Source organism: Schistocerca piceifrons, chromosome 4, assembly GCF_021461385.2.
Source record: "Schistocerca piceifrons isolate TAMUIC-IGC-003096 chromosome 4, iqSchPice1.1, whole genome shotgun sequence".
NCBI classification, from domain to species: domain Eukaryota; kingdom Metazoa; phylum Arthropoda; class Insecta; order Orthoptera; family Acrididae; genus Schistocerca; species Schistocerca piceifrons.
The window spans coordinates 608397869-608424740 of NC_060141.1; the positions used below are offsets into that span (position 1 = coordinate 608397869).

Genomic DNA, 26872 nt, shown 5'->3' on the forward strand with positions numbered 1-26872 from the left:
GTTTAATGAGCATCACTGTAACATTCTGGCGGTCTGTAATCGAAATCGTGAGAAAATGCACAGCTGTGAGTTTGATTTCTTCTGTTTCTTCTGTTGTTTCGAATTTGTGATGGTCCGAATCGGACTAATAATATTCAGGAATTGGTCAGAGGATTGACTGAGGAGCTTCTTTAGTGGACGAATTACAGAAGCTTAAGGTGCTTCCGATTAGTTCTGCTTGGTTCCTCCTTTACCTGTAACAATATTTTTGAACTCTTGCCACGTTACACTGCTACAGACGCTTAATGTGTTTTCCAAGGAGTAAGATTCTCCATAATTTTAAAAAATAATTGAATAACGTGAGAACCGTTAAGCCATAGTTCGTCAGGGGTGCACCACCTCGTACGTTAAGACTAAAGATCGTTTTACACAGAAATAGTGATACTTGAAAAGTAACTGAGTTTCTGTAATGTATTAATTGCCAACAGCCTGTGTTTGGAAAACATTTTTTAACCTGTAACTGATTTCTGATAATATTTGTTCTCAGTTTGATTTAACTTACTAATTATGACCGTGTAGTAGAGTAATATTGTAACCGTTGACCATTAAATACAGTAATGGCAATATTATCTCGAATTCGAATATTTTTTTGTACTCATGGTAGATTGATAATTCCTTGGAACCGTTTTTCACATTTGGAATGAACCCTTCTGCTGCAGAGTAATTCCTGAAATTTCAAAAAATCACTGCCGACTACAATCCACGTAAAGTGTACACCACAATTTCAAAAATTTATTAAACTTATATTCCAGGGCTGGTTAAAGAGTTACATGGTACAACACTGCTTCAATTGACGGGTAATTTATAGTTACTGATTCACAGAAGCTCTCCTGCATACTTTGCGGGTCTTTCTTTTGACAGAGAACGTGGTTGGTTTGATACAGGCTGCAGGCTAGCTAGCTCCCACGCCGTTTCCCTTTTTTCTCTACTTATGTCCAATACTTGGAACTGTACATTATCTTGAAGAGTGGTTTTGTACAACAACTTGCCATGTGAATCTTCATTAAACGCATATTTAACCCACCTAACACTGTTCCAATACACAGTTTCCGCTTCGGTGTTTTTAGTCCTGTGGATGAAGATGTTTTTCATGAGGGATTTGAAGTCAAACAACTCCCTTTGCTCCATTTCGAATACTATAAGATTTGGATCACACTGTATGTACCTGTTGAAGGTCACCCAATCCCTTAGAATTTCAGTGGGGTCTACAGATTTTTTCCTTTGTTCTCTCAATAATGGTATGAATTGTGTCATCTTCCATATGAGTATGACCTGGTTCTAAGAATTTATGGTGGATAACAAGTGAATGCCCTTTTTCGTGACGTTTTTGCACGACATAAAGGAACATTGCGCTAACAAAGATGTTTCTTGTTTGACCTGGACAACAGTCGCTGTAGAATATTACTTCTGATACTTCTTTGTCTAATACATTGTTTAGGTACTTCATCAGACGCGAAGCAATTTCTTGGCTACCACGTTTGGCAATGGTTTCCTCCCAAATGAAGCAAATTTGTCGTTTTGTATTAGCTTGATTACCTGTGGGATTACAAGTCCTGATCTGCCTCTTGTAAAACGGTACTCCATTCACTAAAAACGGCGTTGCAAGGCACTTTTGCAAATCGAAGGAAACGGCAGCTAGCTTTTTATCCTTCAAATACAACTTCTTGTCTATATCCTTTTGTTTGTATGCATCTCCGGGAAATTCAAGGTGTTTAAATTTAACTATTCAGAATTTATTCGCTCTTCTTTTTGGTCGGTAGATTTAATAATCATATCAAATTTATCACATTTTGCGCAACTATCGTTTTTGGGCTTTTCAAATTGATAGTTGAAATTTTCCACAAACATCTGCCTGTAGAAAGACCTACTCTGAGATATGATGTTGTTCTCTGTACAAAAGTCCACACATAGTTTGTACATTTTAGAAATTGACACATCGGGTGAAAGGTACTTTCTTGCAGTATGTGAACGAGAGTAATGAGATTCAATGGCAGGAAACATCTGTATATGATCGAGAATAATCTTCCGTGCCTCTTGAGACACTTTTGGCTGGTTCCCATGCTTTCCCCACAGACCTTCAGCACACATACCTGAGTTCGATTTGCTTTTCTTCTCCGTTACAACTCGGACTTTTTTTTAAGGTGACGCCAAGTGTATTTAAAAACATTTTTTGACAGACTGCAATATGCTCACCAGATTTAGGTAGTGAATAGAGGCAAGTGAATTTTCGTCTACTCTCCAATTCTCTACCATCTCGTAATCTTTGGCGAGCTTTACGTTTTTCACAAACGAATCCTGCTATGAATTGGTTTTTTGCTTCCTTACTTAATGAGTGATAGTCCGCAAACATAGTTTTTTTTCAAAACACTTCAGCCTACATGTACAGGCTGCTTTAAGACCTTTGGTCTTAACCGTTTTTTCTGTAGAATTTTTATATTCTAACCCTGCATTTCTTCTTGTCTTCCTTATTACAATTGCCCACGAGTTTGGGTTCCTCATCCTTTTGCTGGTAATATTTCCTTCAGCCTTCTTTCTTCCGCGTTTTTTCGTTGTCGATGCATTTTGTTCCTGAAATAAATTGTCCTGTTCGTTCTCGTCATTATTCAATTCACTCAAAGCATTCATTTCAGTTGGAGTGTTCACGACAATTCATTTCATTCGCTTCATTCTGTGCATTCGCTTCACTGCCTGTATCGCTTAAATTGCCTTCCGAGGAAAAACACTCATCAAAAGAAAAGTCATTTAGATCGCCACAATCAGGTGGTGAGCTGGTGACCATCAGTCTTATTACTAAGTTGTAAAAATTGTTCGTCAGTGCACGACAGTGCCTGTTGCTGGGGCTCCCGAGACAGACCTGAAGAGAACGCGTATGCTAATAATTTATTTAAAACACACATGTACTAATAACCGCTAATTTTATGCTGATTATTATAGCGTAAAACAAACAAAACTAATGCTTAAGTGTCAAGTGTAATAAAGTAAAAGGAATAATACAAGTATTTATTACCTTGGCTTGGAAGTTCTCTCAAACCCATTTGTAGCAGCTTTTTCCCTCTTGTTGCTATCTTGTAACCTTTGTAACAATGGTCAAACTGGCGTTTAAACAAACACTACAAAAAATCTCTACAAGCGATTTCAATACAGTGTTAACACACAATTACACAACAATGTCAACACAATGTTATACAACAATGCCAATACATGTTGCTTGATGGGAGGCCAATGTCACAAACACACATGGGTTGAAAAGGCCAATGTGCACTTTGGCCTTTTTATTTATAGAAAAATATTTTTCCTAATGGGCTTAAGTGTATATTGGCCTTTCTTCTCATTAATGCTCTTCTGACATTCCGTTTGGACATATGCCCTAAATGAATCTGTATCTCTGTTAATAAAAGCACTGACCACTGGCCTCTTTTACACCAAAATAATGGCCTTACGGACAGTGTCGTAGAGACAACAACTGAAAAACTTTGATTTTGGACATTGGCCCTTTTAGCACCAAGCCAAGGATTCATTCTAGATTCATACTTGATTGTTTGTTCCTGCATTTCGTAAATTGTAACTTCATTTTGACGGCATATATTACCCTCTTTCACATAAACATGTATTAACAGCAGTATAACGTCTCCTACAGCAAAATGATGGTGATGCCACGACTCACAAAGGATGCATATCGCGTGAGCATCTGGACTGCAATGGACGAAGACTCGAGCAATTTAGTTTGGCCTTTGTATGGTAACATACTTACAGGCGGATTGGAAATTATGTTGGTCGAAGACTACTGTCTTGGAGATGTGGTCATCTTCGACTTGGCCAATGTGAATGCTGGACATATCGTACGCACAGATATCAACTTCATCCGCAATCTTGAACTCTGCTACAAGGTAATGTTGGAGACCTATTCCAGGTATAATTGATTAAAAGTGTGAGATATATGGAACTTTCCGCCATTACCTATTTACGAGGCTGGGAATTGAAGATGGGTAGAAAGTGGAGTGATGTGTTCTCCAAATAAGTTTGGTACCGAGCATAAAAGTGGCAGGAAGCGAACCCCCTTCCACAGAAATCAGTCGCTGTATTGACGTGGCGCACTTGTAGCCTGTAACTGTCTGATCACAAGGCAATAGATTACAACAGTAAAAAGAATGTGGGCAAGACTGTGAATAACAAATTACAATCATTAACAGTGTTATGAAAAAGGTGGTTGCTTCTCACCATACAGGGGAGATACTAAGTAGCAGATAGGCACAACAAAAAGACTGTCAGAAAGTGAGATTTCGGCCAGCATACACGCGCACACACACACACACACACACACACACACACACACACACACTAAATGCAACTCTCTCGCACATGACCACGGTCTCTGGCAGCTGAAGCGAGACTGCAAACAGCAGCTCATGATGAGAGAGGCAGCTGCTTGATGGAGCTAAGTAGGAGGCTGGGGCAGAGAGGGCTAGGCATACCAGTGCAGGGTTGGGAGACGGTAAACTGCTGCTTATGGGAGCACACAATGACGAGATGGGGAGAGGATGGGGAAACTGCAGTTTGGAAGTTAGACGGAGGGTGGGGGCTGAGGAGAGACGACTGAGTTTTTGGAGTAGAGGACTGTGTAGTGCTGGTATGGGAACAGATAATGGATTAGATGGATAACAACAATGACTAACTAAGGCTGAGGAGTGATACGGGAACGTTGGATATGTTGCAGGGGAGTTTCTCTCTGTACAATTCAGAAAAGCTGGTGTTGGTGGAAGGGATCCAGATCACATAGACTGTGAAGCAGTCATCCAAATAATGAACGTCGTGTTGGGCAGCGTGCTCAGCAATGGGGTCGTTAATCTGCTTCTTCGCCAGAGTTTGTCAGAGGCTATACATGTGGGACACTTTGTTGGTAGCCTAGCTGCAGCTTAGCTTCTAGATCACATGACTGGTTCCAAAGATACCCCTGCCTTTGATGGGATAGGTAGTGCTTGTGACCAAAGTGATGGTGGGAGGATGTATGAGACAGGTCTTGCACCTAAGTCTTTTACAGGGATATGAGCCCTGAGGCAAGAGGTTGCAAGCAGTAGTTGTGCATGGATGGATGAGGATATTATGTAGGTTCGGAGGGCTGCACAACACCACTGTGGGAGGAATTTATTAAAGTAATATATACACAAATATTCAGCTGCAGTTTGGTGAGAGAGCGTGGAAATGACTTAAAGTTCTGAACTCTGGTCTGAATCTAACCCAATGGACTATGGCTAGCCAATATCATTACAGTTCAGGCCCGACAACTGTTGGTAGCTGCTGACCCAGTTACCGGATAAATTTTTGCGACTCTCGGCGATGATTGCGACGACTGGTGGTGGCCTGCTATTACCTGGAACTGGAACTGCTGGCAGCTGGAACAATAACTGCCTGAGTGAAGCTGTGCCGTCACTTATAACTGCGAATTAGAGAACTATTTGTCTGGCATTACTCGAAAGCAGGATGAAGGGTATGCTTTCAGCGCATTCTCTAGCGGCATACACAACAATTGGTAGATAGCCCGTACTGTTTTAATGTTTTTTGGTGGAAGCATAAAAGTGCAGCATTTGTGGAGGGAACGGTTTGCGGCGGGAGGGGATATAAGCCAGCCGCGAGCCCTCAGGATCTCAGTTCATCAGTGCACATGACAATGGAAACATGTCTGATCGCCGAAGCTTTGTGCCCTTTTGTGCACTATGGATTGGCAGTAAATTAGTAGACTGTTTGATTAAGAAAAACTACGGGAGAAACTGAAGAGTCACAGAATAATTAGATTTTCCGCATACCTTTTTCATGTTATTTTTCGTTCGTCTTGGCTGGCACAAAATGATCGAGTAAGTGGTATGTAAAATTTCTCCTTTCGCATCGTGTATAATCAGGTAAGGTAATTGAAACCGTTGCTTAATATAAATTATTACAATAGTATTTTCCGTTCATTTGCGTGTGCTTTTTGCTAATGGTGAATCAGTCCTCACTTTAGCCATTTGGTCATTGTTAATCGAGATAGATAACTCAAGACTAATCACTCGTAATTGTCGTCTTACTCATCAGAAACGAGAACAGAAGGTCTGCAACGACGTGCACACTGTCTTATCTCTGGCTAACATTATCTCAAGCCGCGGTAAATGGCCGAGTTATTATTTGACATTTTACTAAAAACCTGATGAATGTATTTCCTACCCGCAGTGGAAGGTGGATAAAAATGTGGGATGTCACAGTGGTACGGGTACAACGAGCACAGTGTAAGATTACAACAATGACACCACGCTTGCAGTCAAACTAATGTTAAACCAATTTAGACCCCTGCTGACATGACCATTTATGACGCCGAAACAGCTTGGCCCGTAGGTAAAGTGGAGTACATACGAGGGTTAGTCATAAAGTAAAAATAAAGTTATGTAATTAATTTCACGTTTATTTACAGTTATATCTCTATCGTCCGAGTAAGTAGTGCTATTCACTGTTCACAGTACCGCTGCACCCCGATAGAGGCCACAAAGAGAATGGCCAAAACTGTCTATTCCAGGGGTGTGCTGCTGAGGTGTGGTGTGAAGTTTCAATGTGTGCCACGTGATGTGCCTGCAATAAGCACAAAATTAATTACACAGCTCTATTTTTTCTAGGTCGCAATCAAAACGGTCGTTCTTCAATAAAAAAAATGTAACGTAAACGGCTCTTTTGTCTCTCTTTTTATTGCTAGTTTGTATTTAATATCACAGCTTAAGAAGTTAGTGTCTTCTTAAGCTCAAAGTAATTTGCCGAACTGTGTTTTCTTACTACGTGTTTCCGAATTTATTTCTCATAAAAATATTCGCTTTAAGTACTCTATATTCCCTCCTCGTCATTGTTTCCTTTACCAATCCTCATTATATACACGCCTAGCGCATATGACAGTTAGTCTTCTTTGGACGACTAACTCACTATAGCTGCGCAAATCATTGTTTCAGACACACTTTGTCTTGTACTGCTCTTATCCACGTTGAGTTACCCGTTTCCATTTCTCTCCAATTTTTAATCATTTCATCAGTCGTCTTGTTTTGGAGAATTTTGTAGTTTGGAGCTTCTCAATTGGTTCCCATTATTGCTCCTGTCTTCTCTTCTCTCTCATTCTTGTTGTGTGCCCCTAGTCATCTCACCTTCATTAATATTCTCAGTGGTTCACCTCTCTCGTAGCTGTACTCTACATTACTCACGTATATAGTTTTATAAGCTCTTAACTTTATCTCTTACTGTCACCGTCAGAGGGTGGTACGGGACTACAAGTCCCACCGCCACACCTCCAAAGTGAATTGCAGTGACGCAGTCACTGCCCTGTGGAAATTTACTGCCTTACTGCCTCACCAACACAGTTAGACCGCAATAGACCGGTGATGCTGTATTGTAACATATAAAAAAAAACTTTATCTCAGTAAGCTCTTTACTTTATCGAAGTGGAGCTTTTTCCTGACGTAAATGTACCTTGATACTGTTGTAGCTTCGTGATCCATCCTCGATCCATCCCTTTATGTTACAGCTTTATTCCTTAACAAAGCATACCGTTAAATAAATGAATTTGTGCTTCCTGAGCAGCTTCACCAACCCATTTTCAAGTCTTCGTGTATTACCTGCCTTTCTTCAAAATTGAATACTAATATTTAATGCTTAAAATTTTATACTAATATTCAGAGCAACCAATATAGCACTCTGATTTAACTACCTCACCATTTCTTCTACATTGGGTTAGTATTCAGCTGTTAGTATGATCGTCTGTGTAAACCTTTGATTGTTTTCATTTAGTAGCAATCCTCGCAATTACTTTTGTATTTCAACATCTGTAATAATATTCCTCAGCTATCGTATTACCTTAAATTCGTCTGAGACCACTTCTCTTCGTACATTTTTCCTCATCGATTTGGTGCTATCTTCGTTTGATGCAGTATAGTGCGAGTAGTTTGTCGTTGAATCCTTTCATGGATTATGAAGAAATATCAGTAATCTTATTCGAATTTTCGTTAGCAGTTTAGATTTTAAAACATCAAACGAATGAGAAATTGAAATGTTTGCTCCACTTATTTTAACGTTTAAATTCAATTTAGTTATATACTACCGAAGTAAATACTTCCATATCATTTTAAACTTAAGTGTTCAGCCTTAAAGAGAGCTTAGTGCTCACCTAATTAATAAATTTGGTATGTATAGACTGCTTACCGCCGGCGATTGAAAGGACTTCACTTGGTGAATGCATCGAAGATCATACATTCAGTCATGAAAATAGCAAAGATGGCGCTATCAGAAAAGTTGCAGAAGAGGGTAAGTCATACGTATCTCTCATTATTGTCTTCTCCTTGTCTGTAACATATAATATACTTGCATATAAGTCCATACGCAGTGGTACGTTTTACATATCGGGCTACGTACACCCTCTCGCTATGTTTAGCCTCATGACTCGTGTGCTCCACTGCACGCTACAAGCTACACAGCCGTGCGGGATTAGCCTAGCGGTCTTAGGCGCTGCAGTCATGGCCTGTGCGGCTGGTCCCGGTGGAGGTTCGAGTCCTCCCTCGGGCATGGGTGTGTGTGTTTGCCCTTAGGATAATTTAGGTTAAGTAGTGTGTAGGCTTAGGGACTGATGACCTTAGCAGTTAAGTCCCATAAGACTAAAAAAAAAAAAAAAGCTACACGTATACAGCATAAATAGCTGCGTAAAAGCTGCTTCGTATTATCGCTTGTCGCGAAGTACTTGTAGTGACATATACATTCCAAATAGTGTCAGATAAAAGTACTGCTCTGGCATACGGTTTGGGACTCTATATGGTTCTCCTTAGCCAGCAACACTTCTGACATAAACGTCGCCATGAAACAAATTTGACACCGTGTTGGAGACGTTCGGCCCTCTGGACGCCTTCACCTGACCAGTTACGACACTGTCTTAATTGTACCAGTTCCTATAGTAACAGACGTCCTTCCCGCGTGTACAGTCGCGCACAAAAGCATCCGAACGACCTGAATTGCATTTCACCTGATTCGCATGCAACCCACATAACGCAGCTGTCTAGAAGATCCTCTAATCGCTCCTTGGTACAGTCGTTTGACTATTGAAAATGGTTCCAACAAGTTACCACTAGAAAACACTGCTCTGTATCGCAATAACTCAAGATGTAAAGTGATACTACGATACTACAAATATCAGGGAACACCTTATTACAGGTAAGACTGTCCTTAAGGCTTGTAAGCTCACATTTATTACAATAAATGACATACCTGAAATGTTACCACTCTCATTATTACGTCAGATAGGTAATCCACGTAGTAAGTTAATCGTATTCATGATTTCCTCTTCAAAGTAACATACCGTACTTATTATTTAACACAAAATGACATTAAAACTTTAAGTTATTCACGAGCGGCTAGATTAGAATATGTATGAACTTCAAATGACACGACGAACCGTCTCGTTCTGCATATGGATTCAAACCCAGGTCATGCAGACTAAGCAAAGATTTCGTGACTGACGGAAGCTAACAGTCATTCCTGATTAGGCATACAGAGAGTGATATACCTCAATTTTAGACAGTATCAATTAGCAAATACCAACTTTAAATTAAATAACGCAAACATTTTTAACGGACGCGAATTCCTACCCAGCACCTAATGTCCCTGTTAACGAACTACGAGAGATGTTAAATATTGCTTCTTAACAAGTAAATTATTTGAAATGCCGTGAGGTAAAGTTTTGTGTTGGACAGGGATTCGAACCCAGAACCTAATCGGATAGATATCGAAGCACAATCAACTGTGACATATCGCATTTTCTCAGCAGTAGCTAGATGTTTTAACTGAAATGACGAGACGAAACGTTAATTTTTTCCTTCCCAGGACTGCTACCCGGCACCTATCGCTGTTATATTCTAGAGAAAACGAACGTTAAATATGGGAGTGTTGCACCAGCAACGACATGTGAGCATGTTTGAATTAGAAATAATATGACGAAGAATTCAGTGCTGACTGGGAATAGAGCTCCACACATATTGTTGTCGACTATACTCAAAGAGACGTCGGCTACCGAAATTTTCTCCACCAGCAGCTTGGAATAACACCTTGAACTTACAATGAACTCGCACATAGTTCTGTCTCACTAGGAGTCAGATATGGTTAGTGTTGACAACGGATCAAAATGCATTATCAGTAGCAGTGTTCCTGTAGCTGTGGGAATCATTGGTTGAAAACGAGTTTAACACAAATGGGTACAGTACTGCTAAATATTCAAAATGATTATCAACCTAAATCTGAGTTCATCCGCAAACTGAGGCGAATTTATAATATTGAAGCTAGACTGTGTATCCTTGTCTGCCTTGAGTGGGCTATGGAAGGCGTTTACACACACGTATACGATATGAATACTTCGAACCCCGTAGTTAACGTTGCTCTCATAAACCACTTTTGTTTTTTAATTCTTCTGGGTCTTCAGCGTGCAATATGTGTTGTAGATACAGTCTTAGAGCAAAAAATTGACCGCCGAGACGTTCACGTAAGTTGGGCAATACAGTCGTTCTCCTCTCAGAATCCTATGTCCGGCAATATGCTCGATCTGGCAACATTGTAGACTGCGGCACTTCCCAGAGGAAGTCTTGACTTCAGTCTTAGTACTTTATTCTTGACTACGACCGTAGTCTTGAGGTAAAGTGCGAGACTAGCTAATACGACGTCTGGTAACTACAAGCACACGTCGACGAAGTTTTTATCGCCCCTTTCCTCTCGGTGCTGAAGCTATGAGTGTAATTCAAGCGAATCTACAATAGATTTCGCTTTCTGTCACACTGGTAGTAACAGTTTTGTCCAACAATGTTTTAGCGAAAGATTTCTTTGCCGACCATCTGCCTTTGAACACCGCATGCGTCTGAGTTCTCTGGGACCCGTTTACTGCCTACCGGCGGGGGCTGAGACACTGCATTGTCTCGCCTTCTGCCGACAACGTCTGCTCCACTCCGCACTCTCGACCATGTAAAATGCTTTAATGTTGTTGAGTGGTCTAATAAAATCTGTCTGCGATTTGTGTTTCACTCTTGATAGCAAAGGAGGCACAAAACCGTTTTTATTTGATGATTATTTTATTACACTAGAATGCAATACATCAAATGTGGCACAGAATTAATTTCATGGTTTCTGACCCGGTGCACTACAGTTAAAGAGTCAAATTCTGTTCTTTCTCCTTTCACGGGAGGTTTCTCACATAATTTATTATTGTCATGGATTCATATGTGTTAGTCAAGGCACAGAGAGTAAATGCCATGTAATGTGTTTGATTTCTTTCTTTGATTCTCTATGGTAAGTGGATGAAAAAGATTGTGTCAATACCTATCAGAAACTGCTACTCAGGCAAATTGCTTGTTTTGAGGTCTATACCTTAATTAATGGAGAAGTGAAGGCTGTTCACAAGTGAAATATAAAATATTCAACTGGATTTAAGGTGACACAATTGCCTATATTTGAAACTACCTACCCAGATTAAAAGTAAGTTGCTAGAGCCGCTGTTAGCAAATGTCTGCAGGGAGTTCCTAATTGCAACTGTGGAAATTTAGCATAGAGGCCCTATAGTAATCAAGAGGTTCATTTCGTTCATACTTATCACCCTGGCATGTGAGTCTTAAGTGAAGAACAATATTGAAATTCGTATCGCTGATGGTCGATTCGAATTTCTTCAGAGACGCTGGTATTGCGAAGCAGCTTGGCAGTCAGGAAGCCAAGATCTATGACCATTAGCACAACTTACTGAGTCGAGCTACCAAGTGGATTTGATGTGTAAGGGTTTTCTTCCGATTTCGATAAAGAATTTTTTCTGGAAATTCGCAGCTCCATAAAATATATCAGAAAAAAAAACTCGCATGCGCTGGCCCCTACCACGGTTAGAATTGACGACTGATTGAGCCGTTCTGAACCGAGACACGTGCGGTAGCACCGTGCTACAGAAACACTGCTGCCTGTACACCACTCTCATCATGGTATTTGTCGCTCAGCCTCATAAAGCATCGTGAAAGATAGTAAAAGTTGTCACTTATGTGAAGAATAGCATTTCTTTAGGCAAAAAATTGAATTTTCTGTCTCAGTCTTTTCGTTTACATGAGGATTAATAGCACGAGTCATTGAAAAGTAAAGGGAATATCAAGTGAATTTAGCGACTCAATTCAGTACTATACGTGGAAGTGATTGCTCTGTCACAGTGTTGCCTAATGTTTGTGACGATGTTGCCAATTCTCAGCTGTGCTAGGAACAGCTCTGTAGCGGTATGCGAAGAGAATCCCGTGCTCGTGTCATAGGAGGATATGGAGAGGAGGCGCGGGGTTCGGTTAATATGCAGCGTTTTCTCCTACCATTTGTGTCAGACATTCAGGTGTATAATCATCCATCACGATTACAGTATCCTACAAAATATATACGAATAAAACACTTACCTTGCTACTTTGTGACAAAAGATTATTTCAGTACAATAAAAAGTCTTTGGAAATCACTTATGCCCACCTGTCACAAAAGTAAGATAACAAACACTTTGCACCTCGAAATCGATTACACCTATGTGCAGTCTTGTGACGTTTAAATAAATCGTCTTAGCGGCACAAAGTCGTGGTTTACGAATCATTTACCGGCCGTACTCTGCCGTCTTTCACTGGTTGGAAGGCAGAAAGCTTACTGACAAATTTCACAGAAGGAAAAGGGGGACGAAATGTCTCCAACTGGAAGGTCATGTTGTTTTATTTAAATGATTACAAATTCAGGTAAAACGAACAGTCAGGTTGTCAGTATAAGGACATTACTGTTGTCAGTATGATGTTGCACTGCCCAGGGCCTGTAATCATAAAGGACCCATTTAGGTCAGGCATATTGTATACAGAAGTGGAAGTGAGAGCACCACTAAACTCTAATCCGTATGCATTGCATACACACACAAATTACTGTTACAGTGTACTTACGGAGCCCAATGCGTGAATTGCGTATTTTGCGGTGAGAAAGAGCACTGGCAAACAGTCTTCGCTACATTAGGTTGCTTTTGCGGTGTCACTCTGAGCTAGAATTTATGGTCAGCGAGTAAGTGTAAGGGCAATGAGTCGGACGCGAGTTTTGCAACTGTGAAATACTTTCCTACATTATAGAAGCGAATATTAAATTTGAACTAATATTGCGAAAATTTTGTACTTGAATAGCTTACAATGAAAATCTTTCTGTTTATTGAAAAGGAAAACAATTGATTTTCTAAAACATTGTCTGTCATACACAACTTGAAACAGGTCATGTCGACCAAATCATATGGAAGAACTGACAGCGACGTATATCGGAAGACAGTAAGTTCTCTTGCCTTTTGGTTTGACAGTACTCGATAGCCATTTCTAGGCTCAAGTAAATGAAGAAAGGCAGTGCGTTTTTGTTATCAAGTTACGTCTTCATCAATTACTTTAGTTTTAATGTAATCTACGAGTAATCGCTGATGTTTGATATTAACGTAAAAAGGATTGCGTTGACAGGGAAAGAACCGTGTTGGGTTCGTATCTCTGTCACAGAACTTCACATCATGCACCTCATCTTTAAATGCATGCACACTTTGTTACTTCAGAATAGAAGTATATCAGACATCTTTCGCGGTTAATTAACAGGGATGAAAGGGTCTTGACAGAAGTCCCGCTTTATTACAAAATTGTCCTCTTTTATTTTAGATTTGGTTACTGGTATTGGCAAAAACTTCGGTAATTCATGACTCTTCATGGCTAGTCATCAATATGATATTATTAGATTATATTACATTAGATTAATTCTTGTTTCATAGATCATGAATTCGACATTTCGTAATGATGTGGAACGTATCATTTTAATGAAAGATTTCTTTATATACCATGATTAAATTTCTTGACAATTTTCTCTCTCTCTCTCTCTCTCTCTCTCTCACTCTCTCATTCTTTTTGATTTTTATCTCTCTGTCTCACTCTCTCTCTCTCTCTCTCTCTGTCACACACACACACACACACACACACACACACACACACACACACACACACACACACACACACTCGCGCGCGAAAACGTGTGTGAATGGGTTTCTTAGTTTTGAGTACACTTACGAAAGAAATATAAAAACATGAGAGTTACTGATTCATGATGCTTAGTTTGCAGTCAGTCCTGAGTATTATTAGTAACTACGCTCCAGTCCCTAACCCTAGTTACAGAAATGCGAATCAGACGCATTACGTATTCCAGGCCTTAGCAGCCGCGACTTGGTGACACCAGCTATGTTCACTTCACAGCCCGCTGTAAGATTACATCGGTGCGTCTTCTTCTTGCTGTTATTGTAACTGAGAATTGGCAACAAGACAATTTATGTTAGGCAACGCTGTGATAGACGAGTTACTTCCTGGTGTGCACGGAATTAAGCCTCAAAGTTCACTTGATTTTACCTGTCACTTCCACTGAATAATCTCAGTTATTATCGCTTGAAACGTAACAAAAGATTGTAAATTTACGGTTTTCAGCCCAGGAAAATCGTTGCACCTCGAAATCGCAACTAATCTCATCCTTCAAATAGCGGTTTACGAGTTCTAATCACTATTGATCTCGTAAGATGAAGCTAAGACACATAGTTCTTCGCCAGCTCTGTGGTAACGTGCTGACCTGTGAAAGAGCCCGTGTTACGGTCCGCAGTTTCAGTCTCACTGAGTGTAGCGTTTTTATCCCTTCTGTGAAAGAGCTACAAGCAGCCAGATCAAACATCGCTAAGGAAATCTCAACGAAATACTTACAATGCTGCACAACGGGTAACGCCTCTTTCCGCTGCTGACAAGCAAATTTTGGGTTTCTAGGAATACATAACTTTATTTGTGAAATGCCACATTTGCATACATCTTGAGAATGACACAGCATGCCAATCAAACACAGACCCAATCAAAATCTAAGTGAGTAGTATTTTACCAATTCGTGACGATAGAGGCACGTTTGTGTACAGATACTCAGTTTTATTAAAACAGACTTTCGTCGTAAGATTATCGTGGGTAGTTTTATTTCATTTTTTGTAGTACAGTTCACAATTTTCGTAAGGTTTCCTTTAATGTTGTTAAAACAGTAGTAAACATGAGAGAGAAATTAATCATCAACGATATATGCAAATTCTCTGATGTTATCTATAACAGTCTGAAAATGCCTATGCAGTTTATTGATTACATGCACGTAGAAAACTTATTCTGAGTTAAAGCTCTCAAACAAAGTTTGAAGAAGAATAAAATGCCACTACCAGACGACAGCTAATGTAGAAAATACTTTCCCGACGTATTTTGGCACGATGCGCTCTACCCATACATAATACAAAAGTTTCGAGATGCATCTACTGTCTGGCTGTCTGTTAAACCTGAAATGAACAAAATGTCGCAGAAGTTAGCCCTTTTTCCACATACGACTATTTTGGGTTGAGAAGTGAATGGAATTATGTTACAAGTTCCATTAGATTGATTACTTTAGCAGACAGCAAAACTGCGTTTTAAAAAATATATTAGTAAATAGAGTCGAACTCGCGACATCTTACCTACCACGCGCGATACTTACCCTTACGCTACTAGCTGACACATTGATACAATAGCTCAAGAAGTCAATTACAATTCCTAAAGAACTTCTGTATTCCACAGCGCGGTGGGATAATGCATAAGGCCATGTCAATACTTATGACAGACAAACAGTTATACCCTTTCTTTTGCACTGCACGACGTTTTCAACAAACAGATAGCGCAATAGAGTAGCTCAAGTGGAAAGGAACGCTTCCTATTTAAATTTCTGCATCCTGCACTGTTGGCAGTTCTGTGTTGGTGGCAGTTACGTGATTTTATTTTGGTGATTACAAAATAAAGTTGAATGTATGCACTGTGTAGCCGAGGCAGCTAGTTCATGGTCATTCGATCAACCAAGTAAATGAATTTACTGAACATGCTGCAAATTGAAGCAGGGAGCCTGTGTGTCAGAATTCTCAGCCAGTGTAGCACACCGGCGTTATGATAGAAAAATTAGCTCCCTGAGAAGAGGATTTGGTGGTCTATTGGGCTGATGATAGGTTCATGTATCTATGGTCTGGGTTCGATTCCAACTTCGGGCAGGAATTTTAGATAGGGAGAGACAGATTCCATTCTCTTCTGGCTACACTAAGTGAAGAAGATATAATGGCATTGTGGTCTGAAATTCACCTTAAAAATGATATCCCTTCTTTACCAAGTAGACGTTAGGTTGAGCAACAATAAAGTCTGGAGTGGCGACATTTGTGAAACTCTATCACCAGTAACGTTTCTTATACTAGTTACTTATTTCTAGGGACGGAACAAACGCTATGTAGAATCGCAGGACACCTATTCCATCTTTTATCTGAGCTTCTGTACGTAGATAAAATTGGTTCTTAACTGGGAATGCAACTCAGACCGTCCTTAACGCGGAATTTGATTCCTTTGTGACAATACAGCTCGGCTACAATTTCTTGTTTGTTCAAAACTGGAGATTCCTCAACACTTCCACATAATGCGCGTGAATGGGTTCGAATCCTGGCCCGGCAGTAAAGATTTCATTATGTATTATCGAGATCTATCATGACAACAACTATCTGCTGGTGGATAATAATTTTGATTTTTAATGCATTTTGATCCGTTGTCAACACTAACGATATCCGAAGTTTTTGACTCCCAGTGAGACAGAACTATGTGCGAGTACATTGTAAGTTCAAGATGTTATTCCAAGCTGCTGGTGGAGAAAATTTCGGTAGCTGATGTCTCTTTGTGTATAGTCGACAACGATATGTGTGGAGCTCTATTCCCAGTCAGCACTGAATTCTTCGTCATATTATTTCTAATTCAAACATACTCACATGTCGTTGCTGGTGCAACACTCCCATATTTAACGTTCGTTTTCTCTAGAATATAAGAGCGATAGGTGCCGGGTAGCAGTCCTGGGAAGGAAAAAATTAACGTTTCGTCTCGTCATTTCAGTTAAAACATCTAGCTACTGCTGAGAAAATGCGATATGTCACAGTTGATTGTGCTTCGATATCTATCCGATTAGGTTCTGGGTACGAATCCCTGTCCAACTCAAAACTTTACCTCACAGCATTTCAAATAAGTTACTTGTTTAGAAGCAATATTTAACATCTCTCGTAGTTCGTTAACAGGGACATTAGGTGCTGGGTAGGAATTCGCGTCCGTTAAAAATGTTTGCGTTATTTAATTTAAAGTTGGTATTTGCTAATTGATACTGTCTAAAATCGAGGTATATCACTCTCTGTATGCCTAATCAGGAATGACTGTTAGCTTCCGTCAGTCATGAAATCTTTGCTTAGTCTGCATGACCTGGGTTTGAATCCATATGCAGAACGAGACGGTTCGTCGTGTCATTTGAAGTTCATACACATTCTCATCTAGCTGCTCGTGAATAACTTAAAGTTTTAATGTCATTTTGTGTTAAATAATAAGTACGGTATGTTACTTTGAAGAGGAAGTCATGAATACGACGAAGTTACTACGTGGATTACCTATCTGACGTAATAATGAGAGTGGTAACATTTCAGGTATGTCATTTATTGCAATAAATGTGAGCTTACAAGCCTTAAGGACAGTCTTACCTGTGATAAGGTGTTCCCTGATATTTGTAGTATCGTAGTATTACTTTACATCTTGAGTTATTGCGATACAGAGCAGTGTTTTCTAGTGGTAACTTGTTGGAACCATTTTCAATAGTCAAACGACTGTACCAAGGAGCGATTAGAGGATCTTCTAGACAGCTGCGTTATGTGGGTTGCATGCGAATCAGGCGAAATGCAATTCAGGTCGTTCGGATACTTGTGAGTATGACTGTACATGGGAACTGTTCCACACATCACTATAATTTCCGATAGACTACTGACATCATCTGCCTTCATTATAATGCTACTATCCGCTGTGTCTTCCCAATCAACCACCAATCTCAGACGCCATGTCCACGTTGTGTCACTGTGTGCAGAGTCCTTAAATTTAAATTTCCACATTGTATTGGACGATAGTATTCAAATGTGTCCAAAACCTCCGTCAAAGTCTTCTGACCACTGTCAGATAATCCCAGCTAAAAAAAGAAGGTGGCGGCATTTCCATTCACATTCCATTGAATGAACTACGAATTTAACAGCGTCACATTTCAGTCACTGTCCGAAATATTACCGTAGTAACCCGCCTAGTTAATAGTTCAAAGAGTGTTAGTAACCCATTTCCTTGGGTGTTCGTGCAATACCCTGAATTGACGATTTGGGACCTCCTACATCTACATCAGTATTCTACCAGGTAACGGATAGTGTGTAGCTGAAAGTATTTCTGAAACCACTGTCTGATCCCACCTTCTCTTTTGCATTCTTGAATGGCGAGTGGGAAGAATGACAGCCGGTAAGCTTGTCCATTAGCTCAAATATCTGGGGTATTCCAGTTGTTGTCATTTGGCGAGACGCATATCCGAGGAAGTAATGTGTCTGTTGGGCCATGATCATGGGATAGAAGCGAAAGCGGCAGATCAAGAGAGGGAAAATGTTTATCCAAAATATTACTGTCTACAGAGGTGGCTGCAGGGGCGTTGTTTGCATTGCTCGTACACCGGGGCCGCGTATTCACTTCCGTGATGGCGAGGAGCCACGATGTCCAAAGCCTGTAGCCGTCCTCTCTAATGAAGTTACATATGTTGTTAGAAATTTCAATCGCCTCTCGGCTTTTCTTCAATAAATGTTGGTTTCCTCGGCCAGTTCACGTTCGTTATTGAAACCAATGTCAACCCCCCACCTATTTCACATTTCGTTTGAGGCGCGTGTGGCGTTCGTATTCTTTCATACGATGTTTAACAGTCATTCCCGTTTCGCGTATATGTACTTTTCGGCAGCCACATTTCGTCTTGGAGGTGATAACTGGAGTAGCTCTCGCTTCCTTTGTTACGAAACTAATTATTTGAATCTAATTTTTACGTAACGAATATTTTATTGAAATTATGTTCCCATTATTTCATTAGTGATTTTCACCTACTTGTAGCTTTTAAAGCGTACTTGGTCAACACGTAGACTGAAAATCATTATTAATGCACTGTATACCGTTCATGTTTTGTTCTAGATGCCGCTAGGAACGAAATATCGCAAGTGGGAGGAAGATAATGTGAGTCGTGCACTTGAATCAGTGCGAAATGTGACATGGGGTTGAATGAGGATGCCAGGTCATATGATGTTCCAAGAGCTGCGTTGCACAGACTTCAAACGGAATAAACTGTTCTCCAGTGGTCTGCCCAGGATGTGGAACAAGAAATAGTGTCGCATGCCTTTAAAATAGAGGAATATTTGTTTGGGATAACACCTCGGGAGTTGAGCATCCCAGCTTTCGAGACAGCTCGAGTCGAGGAAAAGAAGTGGTGTTATTTGTTTATGAGACATTCCGATCTCAACTTGCGTGAGTCAGAGCCGACGTCCTTTGCGCAGGCCAAAGGATTCAAGAAAGATAACGTTAACCATTTTTTGACGTCTAAGCGTGGTTTCTTGACGAGAATACGCTTGATGCTACACCAATTTTCAACGCGGATGAGACAGGCTTGTCAACAGCCCAAAAGAAACCTCGAAAAGTTTTAGCTTCGAAGGGTATAAAGGTAGAGAGATCCATACTCAGCGAGGAAAAGGCTTACTACAACAGCAGATTGCTGTGTATCTTCCACTGAACTATATGTCCCTACACTTCTAATTTGCAAAAGTACGCGTCCTGCAGACGGATTAAAAGACGGTGCTCCACTTGGAACATATTTTCCGTACAGCCCCGAAAGTGGATTCCCATATAAAGACGTATTTGTGCCGTGATTAAAACATTTAATCGAAGTCCTCTACCCTTCGAAGGAAAAATAAGATTTACTCTTTCTATCCGAACATTGTACACACATCGTAAATAACGAAGCACTAGAGCCTGATGGAAAAAATGGTGTAATTATGCTCTCCCTACCGGATCACACGACACATAGACTGCAGCCCCTTGACGTTTCATTCTTCAGGCCACTGAATAGTTATTACATAAATGAAATGGAGAAGTTCCTACGACATAGACGGAGCGAAGAGAGAGTAGAGGTTGTCACCCAGTTCCACATGGCAACATTGTTTGAGAAAGCATATGGACCATCAACAATAGTATATACGGGAATAATGGCTTTGCTAACACAGGAGTTATGCCAGATTTATGTTTCAAGGCTGTCATTTTGTAGCAGCAGTTCAGTCTGAAACAGATGGTGTCCTGTTTTAGAGGTTTGAGACAATTCACTAGTAGAAGCAGCTTCTACTAGTGTACTGTCACATGGCACGCAGGTTTCAAGGAGAAAGTATGTTACAACCACCCAAAATCTCATTTGGAAAAGGCGAAAACGAACAAAGTTCTGACAGGAGTTATACTAACAAGTGGTCAACACAGTCAGATCCTGAAACATGGTGCGACAAAAACAATAGGGAGAAGAAGAACCGCTGTGAAAAAACGACTCCCGAGTTCTAGGCCGAAGAAGATAGCGAAAGCTAAACATTCATTGCCTTCAGTAAACAGACCTTTCAATTCCAACGAGGATACTCGGTTCTGTACTACCTATTATGGTGATTCCAAGAAAGACATGACTCTGTGTCTGATATGTAAACAGTGCATTCATGAGACGTATGCTGATGTTATAGAGGGGATCAAAGCGTCTTACTGCTGAAAAATCAACTCAGATTATTGAGAATGGAGAACTGTAGCAGTAGACTAATTTTTGTGAGACGAATAATATTACTAGTAGGCACAGTAATTGTTTTGTGCGATATTAACTTTCAAGATATGGTTATTGTTCTTTCATGTCTTTGTAAGACAATAATTTCGCATTCTATGTTCCTTTAAATGTAATTATCAAAATCAAAGTTACAGACAATTTTAAAACTGGAGCAGCCACAGCTAAAGTAGTTATGCTTAACTAGTTGGCAAGTCATATAGTACAACAGGTGTTTAAATATAGGTTTTAAAACTTTTAAAATATAGTCCAATAGTCTGCTGTAGCTGTAATTATTTCGGTCGTTTAGAGACCCAAACAACTTACATGTTGCATCTTCTGGTGTTTGTAAATGCTATGTCGTATGGTATATGTCAAGCATTTGGTGCTTGACATAGGACGACAGGAACATATTCTAGTCGGTAAAGTGAAGACAATTCGTGATTTTAACACAGACTGGACATTCATATTTGATGATGGTTTTTGTCAGTTTACGAGGGCTGAGAACTTTGCCTAGCCCCGCCAAATCTTACACTGCGGCATTCTGTAACAGCTCCCTACACCTTATGATAGAGCATTTATACACAGCAGAAGACACAAATTAAAAAATGCGAAACCGGCTTATGTGGGTGTCCAGTCCACTTACATAAATACAGCTTCAGGAGTCTACTGCATTTCTCATTCAGTTTTATATTTTAAGAGATTTTACACCTGTATATAAGCACCTGTTTTACTATATGAATCGTCAATGTGTTATGTATAAATTTGAATGTTATTTCGTAGATACATTACTGTATGGCTGCAAAAGACTAAAAACGACTCACTCTTGATTGTATAAAGCATTTAACGATTCCTTGTGAATAGTGCGACGTTATCATGAATATATGCCTCAATGTAGTTTCTGTGTTCTGTGTTGGTTTCGCTTTAGCATTTTATATACCCGAATCATGCTGAAAATATTTTATATGTCTTACGAACTTGTGTTACGGCAGAAGACGAGGAGATTAATACTTAACGTTCTAGTCTTAGTAGTGCACACAGTTTTAATCTGCCAGGAAGTTTAATATCAGCGAGCACTCCACTGCAAAGTGGTGATTTCATTCTGGACAGTAGCTGTCTAGACGCTTGTGTTGTGGTCTAATGGGTGCTGTTTTCCTCTACTCAGTTGATGCACTGCGTAGAGCGCACCTGCAGCCCAGTGTGTGTGGAGGTTGTATTTCAGGGTGGAGGGTGGTTTTGTGATGTTTTCAGGTTGTTGTTGGTGCTATGACTTGGGGCCACTCATTCAGTTTATCGTGAGTATGGACCAGGGTGTTTACTTCAACATTCTCATCATCCAAGCCTTGCCCTTTATTCTGTGTGATTGTAATTATTGCTATGGACATTCTCATCTCTCCTGTTCACAGAGTGCATGCATACGCTGCAGGTTTGACGACTACACAATCACAGTGTTGCCCATTGACTGCGAAACTGTATTATGTGACATCATCCCCATAAAAAAGTCATGAAACGTAGACTGTCTTAGTGTGATGCTTCCTGGGATGACTAATTCTCTGTCCGGAGACTTAGCTTATTGCGTTTCCGATGACGGATGCAACTAAATAAATTTGCGCATTCAAGTCTGCTAATGAAATCCTGGTTTCAGCAGGGTGCTTTGAGGTCGAATTATTTGTGCAGCGAAGTAGGAAAATACTGCTTTGTAATGAACAATGGGACTTGTTAACTGATCTGATAACATCAGATACTCCAGATATTTCAAGGTTAATATCATGCACATTTCTACTGATATGACGTAAGTGGCAATACCTGTTTTCCCCACCCATTATTAAGCTTAGTGTCTGGAATACTATTTTCAAGTGAAGCTAAATGAAGTTTTACTTAGATAAGTTTCTGCTTCCAAATGTGGCTACTGAGAACATTATCATTAATTTTTTGTTTGTTTCTTCATTGCCGTCTGTAGTGCTCATTAATTTCAGTTTAAAGACTAGTTGGTTTATTGAAGTGACAGTGTGGTAATGACTCAGTAGTGCACTAGAGAAAACATACTAGTGTTCGTATTGTTTCAAGTCATACTGCCTGTCTGCTGCAGGTGTTCGTGCACCTTCCTGGATCGACGACTCTGTTCGACGAAGTGCAGCCTGACTGCGTACCAGACGAGCTGGGAGGCACTGCTGGACCTGTTGACAACTTTGCGTGTAAGCAGCTCCTCTAAAAGTTCACCGAACCGATTCATCATATCCCACATATCCACCTACACCACTAGCCATTAAAATTGCTACAACAATAAGAAATGCAGATTATGAACGAGTATTCATTGGACAAATATATTATACTAGAACTGACACGTGATGACATTTTCACGGAATTTGGGTGCATGGATCCTGAGCAATCAGTACCCAGAACAACCACCTCTAGCCGTAATAACGGCCTTGATACGCCTGGACATCCAGTCAAACGGAGCTTGGATGACGTATACAGGTACAGCTGCCCATACAGTTTCAACACGATATCACAATTAACGAAGAGTAGTGACTGGCGTATTGTGATGAGCCAGTTCCTTGGTCGCCATCGACCAGACCTTTTCAATTGGTGAGAGATCTGGAGAATGTGCTGGCCAGAGCAGCAGTCGAAAATTTCTTTATCCAGAAAGGCCCGTACAGGACCTGCTACATGCGTTTGTGCATTATCCTGCTGAAATGTAGGGTTTCGCAGCGATCGAATGAAGGGTAGAGCTACGGGTCGTAACACATCTGAAATGTAACGTCCACTGTTCAAAGTGCTGTCAATTCGAACAAGAGGTGACCGAGACGTGTAACCAATGGCACCCCATACCATCACGCCGGGTGATACGCCTGTATGACGATGACGAATACACTCTTCCAATATGCGTTCACCACGATGTTGCCAAATTCGGATGCGACCATCATGATGCTGAAACTTGAAACTTTCTGGCTGTGTGCCCGACCGAGATTCGAACTCGGGACCTTTGCCTTTCGCGGGCAAGTGCTCTACCATCTGAGCTACCGAAGCACGACTCACGCCCGGTCCTCACAGCTTTACTTCTGACAGTATCATGATGCTGTAAACAGAACCTGGATTCATCCGAAAAAATGACGTTTTGCCATTCGAGCACCCAGGGTTGTCGTTGAGTACACCATCGCAGGTGCTCCTGTCTGTGATGCAGCGTCAAGGGTAACTGCAGCCATGGTCTCCGAGGTCATAGTCTTTCCTGCTGCAAACATCGTCGAACTGTTCGTGCAGTTGGTTGTTGTATTGCAAACGTCCTGTTGACTCAGGGATCGAGACGTGGCTGCACGATCCGTTACAGCCATGCGGATAAGATGCCTGCCATCTCGACTGCTAGTGATACGAGGCCGTTGGGATCGAGCACGGCTTTCCGTATTACCCTCCTGAACCCACCGATTCCATATTCTGCTAACAGTCATTGGATCTCGACAAACGCGACCAGCAATGTCGCTATACGATAAACCGTTATCGCGATAGGCTAAAATCCGACCTTTATCAAAGTCAGAAACGTTATGGTACGCATTTCTCCTCCTTACGCGAGGTATCACAACAACGTTTCACCGTGCAACGCGGGTCAACTGCTGTTTGTGTATGAGAAATCGGTTGGAAACTTTCCTCATGTCAGCACGTTGTAGGTGTCGCCATCGGCGCCAACCTTGTGTGAATGCCCCGAAAAGCTAATAATTTGCATAATACATCATCATCTTACTGTCCGTTACATTTCGCGTCTGTAGCACGTCATCTTCGTGGTGTAGCAGTTTTAATGGCCAGTAGTCTATATAAGTTTTAATGGCCAGTAGTCTATATTTAAAGACCATCTGGCCGCTTACCCTAATTATTATCGTACCTGGTTCGTAGGCCACAGAGCTCAGCGTGGATTCTTATTTACCACACATCCACTCCATGATGTCTGAGTCTGAGGAGGGGGAAGAGGGGGCAACAACGAACACGCCGTATTTAGATAGCAATGCCGTGTTTCTCAACAACACAGATCACGAACGAAACAGGTTTTCCGTATTACTTAATTAGTTTCGGCGCACTGAAGGCGTAATACCGTATTATCTTATACAAACTGCCGGCATACGAATAAATGCGAACAATTTTACAGATTTTCGCACTCGGGCTTCCCCGTAATCGTGACGTGTTTAGTGTTGTAATAAAAAAAAGTCTCCCACACACATATGTTAACAGAAGTATTACAGCACTTTGGCAAACCCATTATGCAAACGTGGAAACTCTACCTGAGTACAACAATGTAGCTGGCCGTGGTGGCCGTGTGGTTCTAGGCGCTACAGTCTGGAGCCGCGGGACGCAACGGTCGCAGGTTCGAATCCTGCCTCGGGCATGGATGTGTGTGATGTCCTTAGGTTAGTTAGGTTTAAGTAGCTCTAAGTTCTAGGGGACTTACGACCACAGCAGTTGAGTCCCATAGTGCTCAGAGCCATTTGAACAACAACGTAGGCGCTCTCGACAGTGTTAACGTAAACGGATTCCTATTTAAATCGGGAATCACACTGAAGGTCAACCAGCTATGTACATATGCACAGGGGCAATTTCAATTGAAATGGCAAACGGTCTAGGAAACAGATGTGACGTTTGCAGCGTCCTCAAAACGTTTAGGAAACTACCCTCGTAATTCTTTCAATGCTGTAATAAAATCTTCAAACGTCACGTTAGTAAGCTTAGGGACCTGTAATATGTTAGTCACAATCTGTCCTTTGAGCAACACGATTTTCTTTTTAAATGCATTTCAGTCAAACGGGGGTAAAAATCAAAGCAGTGAATATCAAAATACTTTCCGCTGCTACGGTCATCTTTCATAAAACAACTGAACACAAAAATCACAGAGCAAAAGTTTGATTCAGTTTGACACAGTGAATTACGAACCGTACACTACGCAGAGATGACGCAATTAAATATTGACACTGTCACACGAATTCACTCTGTAAATTAAACCCTTCATCACTGAGTTAAAAGCCAAATACCTTTTCAAGTAATATTACAGGCACTGTGCCTATCATAAATAGTTGTCGAACTGTCTTTAAAACATATTAATGTTAACTACAACCCGCCCCGCCACAATCGGGAATCAGTCAATCCAGATCTTCAATATTTGTCGTTCTTCAGAAATCACAGAGAAGATACAGTACAACAATGATAGGACCACCTTACTGGCAAAGGAGACTTGATAACTGAACGTGAACTGACAAGCCTTGTTTCTGTGTAAAGGTCATCTTCATGGTAATTCTCGTGGAAATACAGCCCTTCTGCCACGTTCAGTCACTACGTTACTTCAAAATTAGTCTGTACAGAATTGTTAAGGAAGACTTTTCTAACGAATAGATAACGATGTTGCGCAGACTTACAGAACTGTCATTGTTCTTTTAACATCGGGGTTCAGAACAAAAACTGCTTTGCACAGATTATCCAGCATTAGGAACATTTACGGAAGAAAATTAATACTTGTTTCCACAAGAAAATAAAAACAGTCCTACGTTATGACTTTGATAATAACAGTGTCTCAAATTACTTCTTACGCTCATACAGGAAAGCTACTGAAAATCGGAGTGCTTGTGTAAGTATGTGAGGTAAACTGTTCTCCGTGTTTCAGACAAACTTCTGGAGAAGGTCGACCGTGAGTGGCTGCTGGAGAAGGACAAGTACAAGTCAGACGAGAGCAAACGCCCCGCCAAGGACCACGATGGCGACATCTACGGCATCGCAGGCTCATTTAAAAAATTGTCCGTGGACTGACACACAACCCTGTTTCGTAAGACAGAGAGAAGAAGTTGTAAAACACGTGTAGATATTGTACAGGATTACTTGTAGCCAATAATTGAAATAAACTGTTCTCTACTAAATCTCGTAATTCTAGATTAATTTTATGATTTAGTCGTTTACTCTTTCTTTACATATTGTTTGTATAATGACAATGATTTATCACTAAGTTAACCATCTTCCTCGAGACAACGACGAAAAGTTCTACAGATGTTAAGCAAACTGCCTTTCTAGAATTGCCAACGTTTCGAAGGACGCAGTTTTACGT

The 26872-nt window shown here is 40.7% G+C and overlaps 1 protein-coding gene across 1 annotated transcript in view; it reads left to right on the top strand.

The window, feature by feature from the left end:
- LOC124795472 (clavesin-1-like) overlaps window positions 1–26661 on the top strand; it is an 80021-nt gene extending 53360 nt beyond the window's left edge. The window contains exons 4-7 of the mRNA XM_047259503.1: window positions 3677–3926; window positions 8233–8343; window positions 22889–22994; window positions 26438–26661. Of these exons, the coding sequence (XP_047115459.1) occupies window positions 3677–3926; window positions 8233–8343; window positions 22889–22994; window positions 26438–26580 (610 nt within the window). The 3' untranslated portion in view covers window positions 26581–26661. The remainder of the gene's footprint in view (window positions 1–3676; window positions 3927–8232; window positions 8344–22888; window positions 22995–26437) is intronic.
- The last annotated feature ends 211 nt before the right edge of the window (window positions 26662–26872 follow it).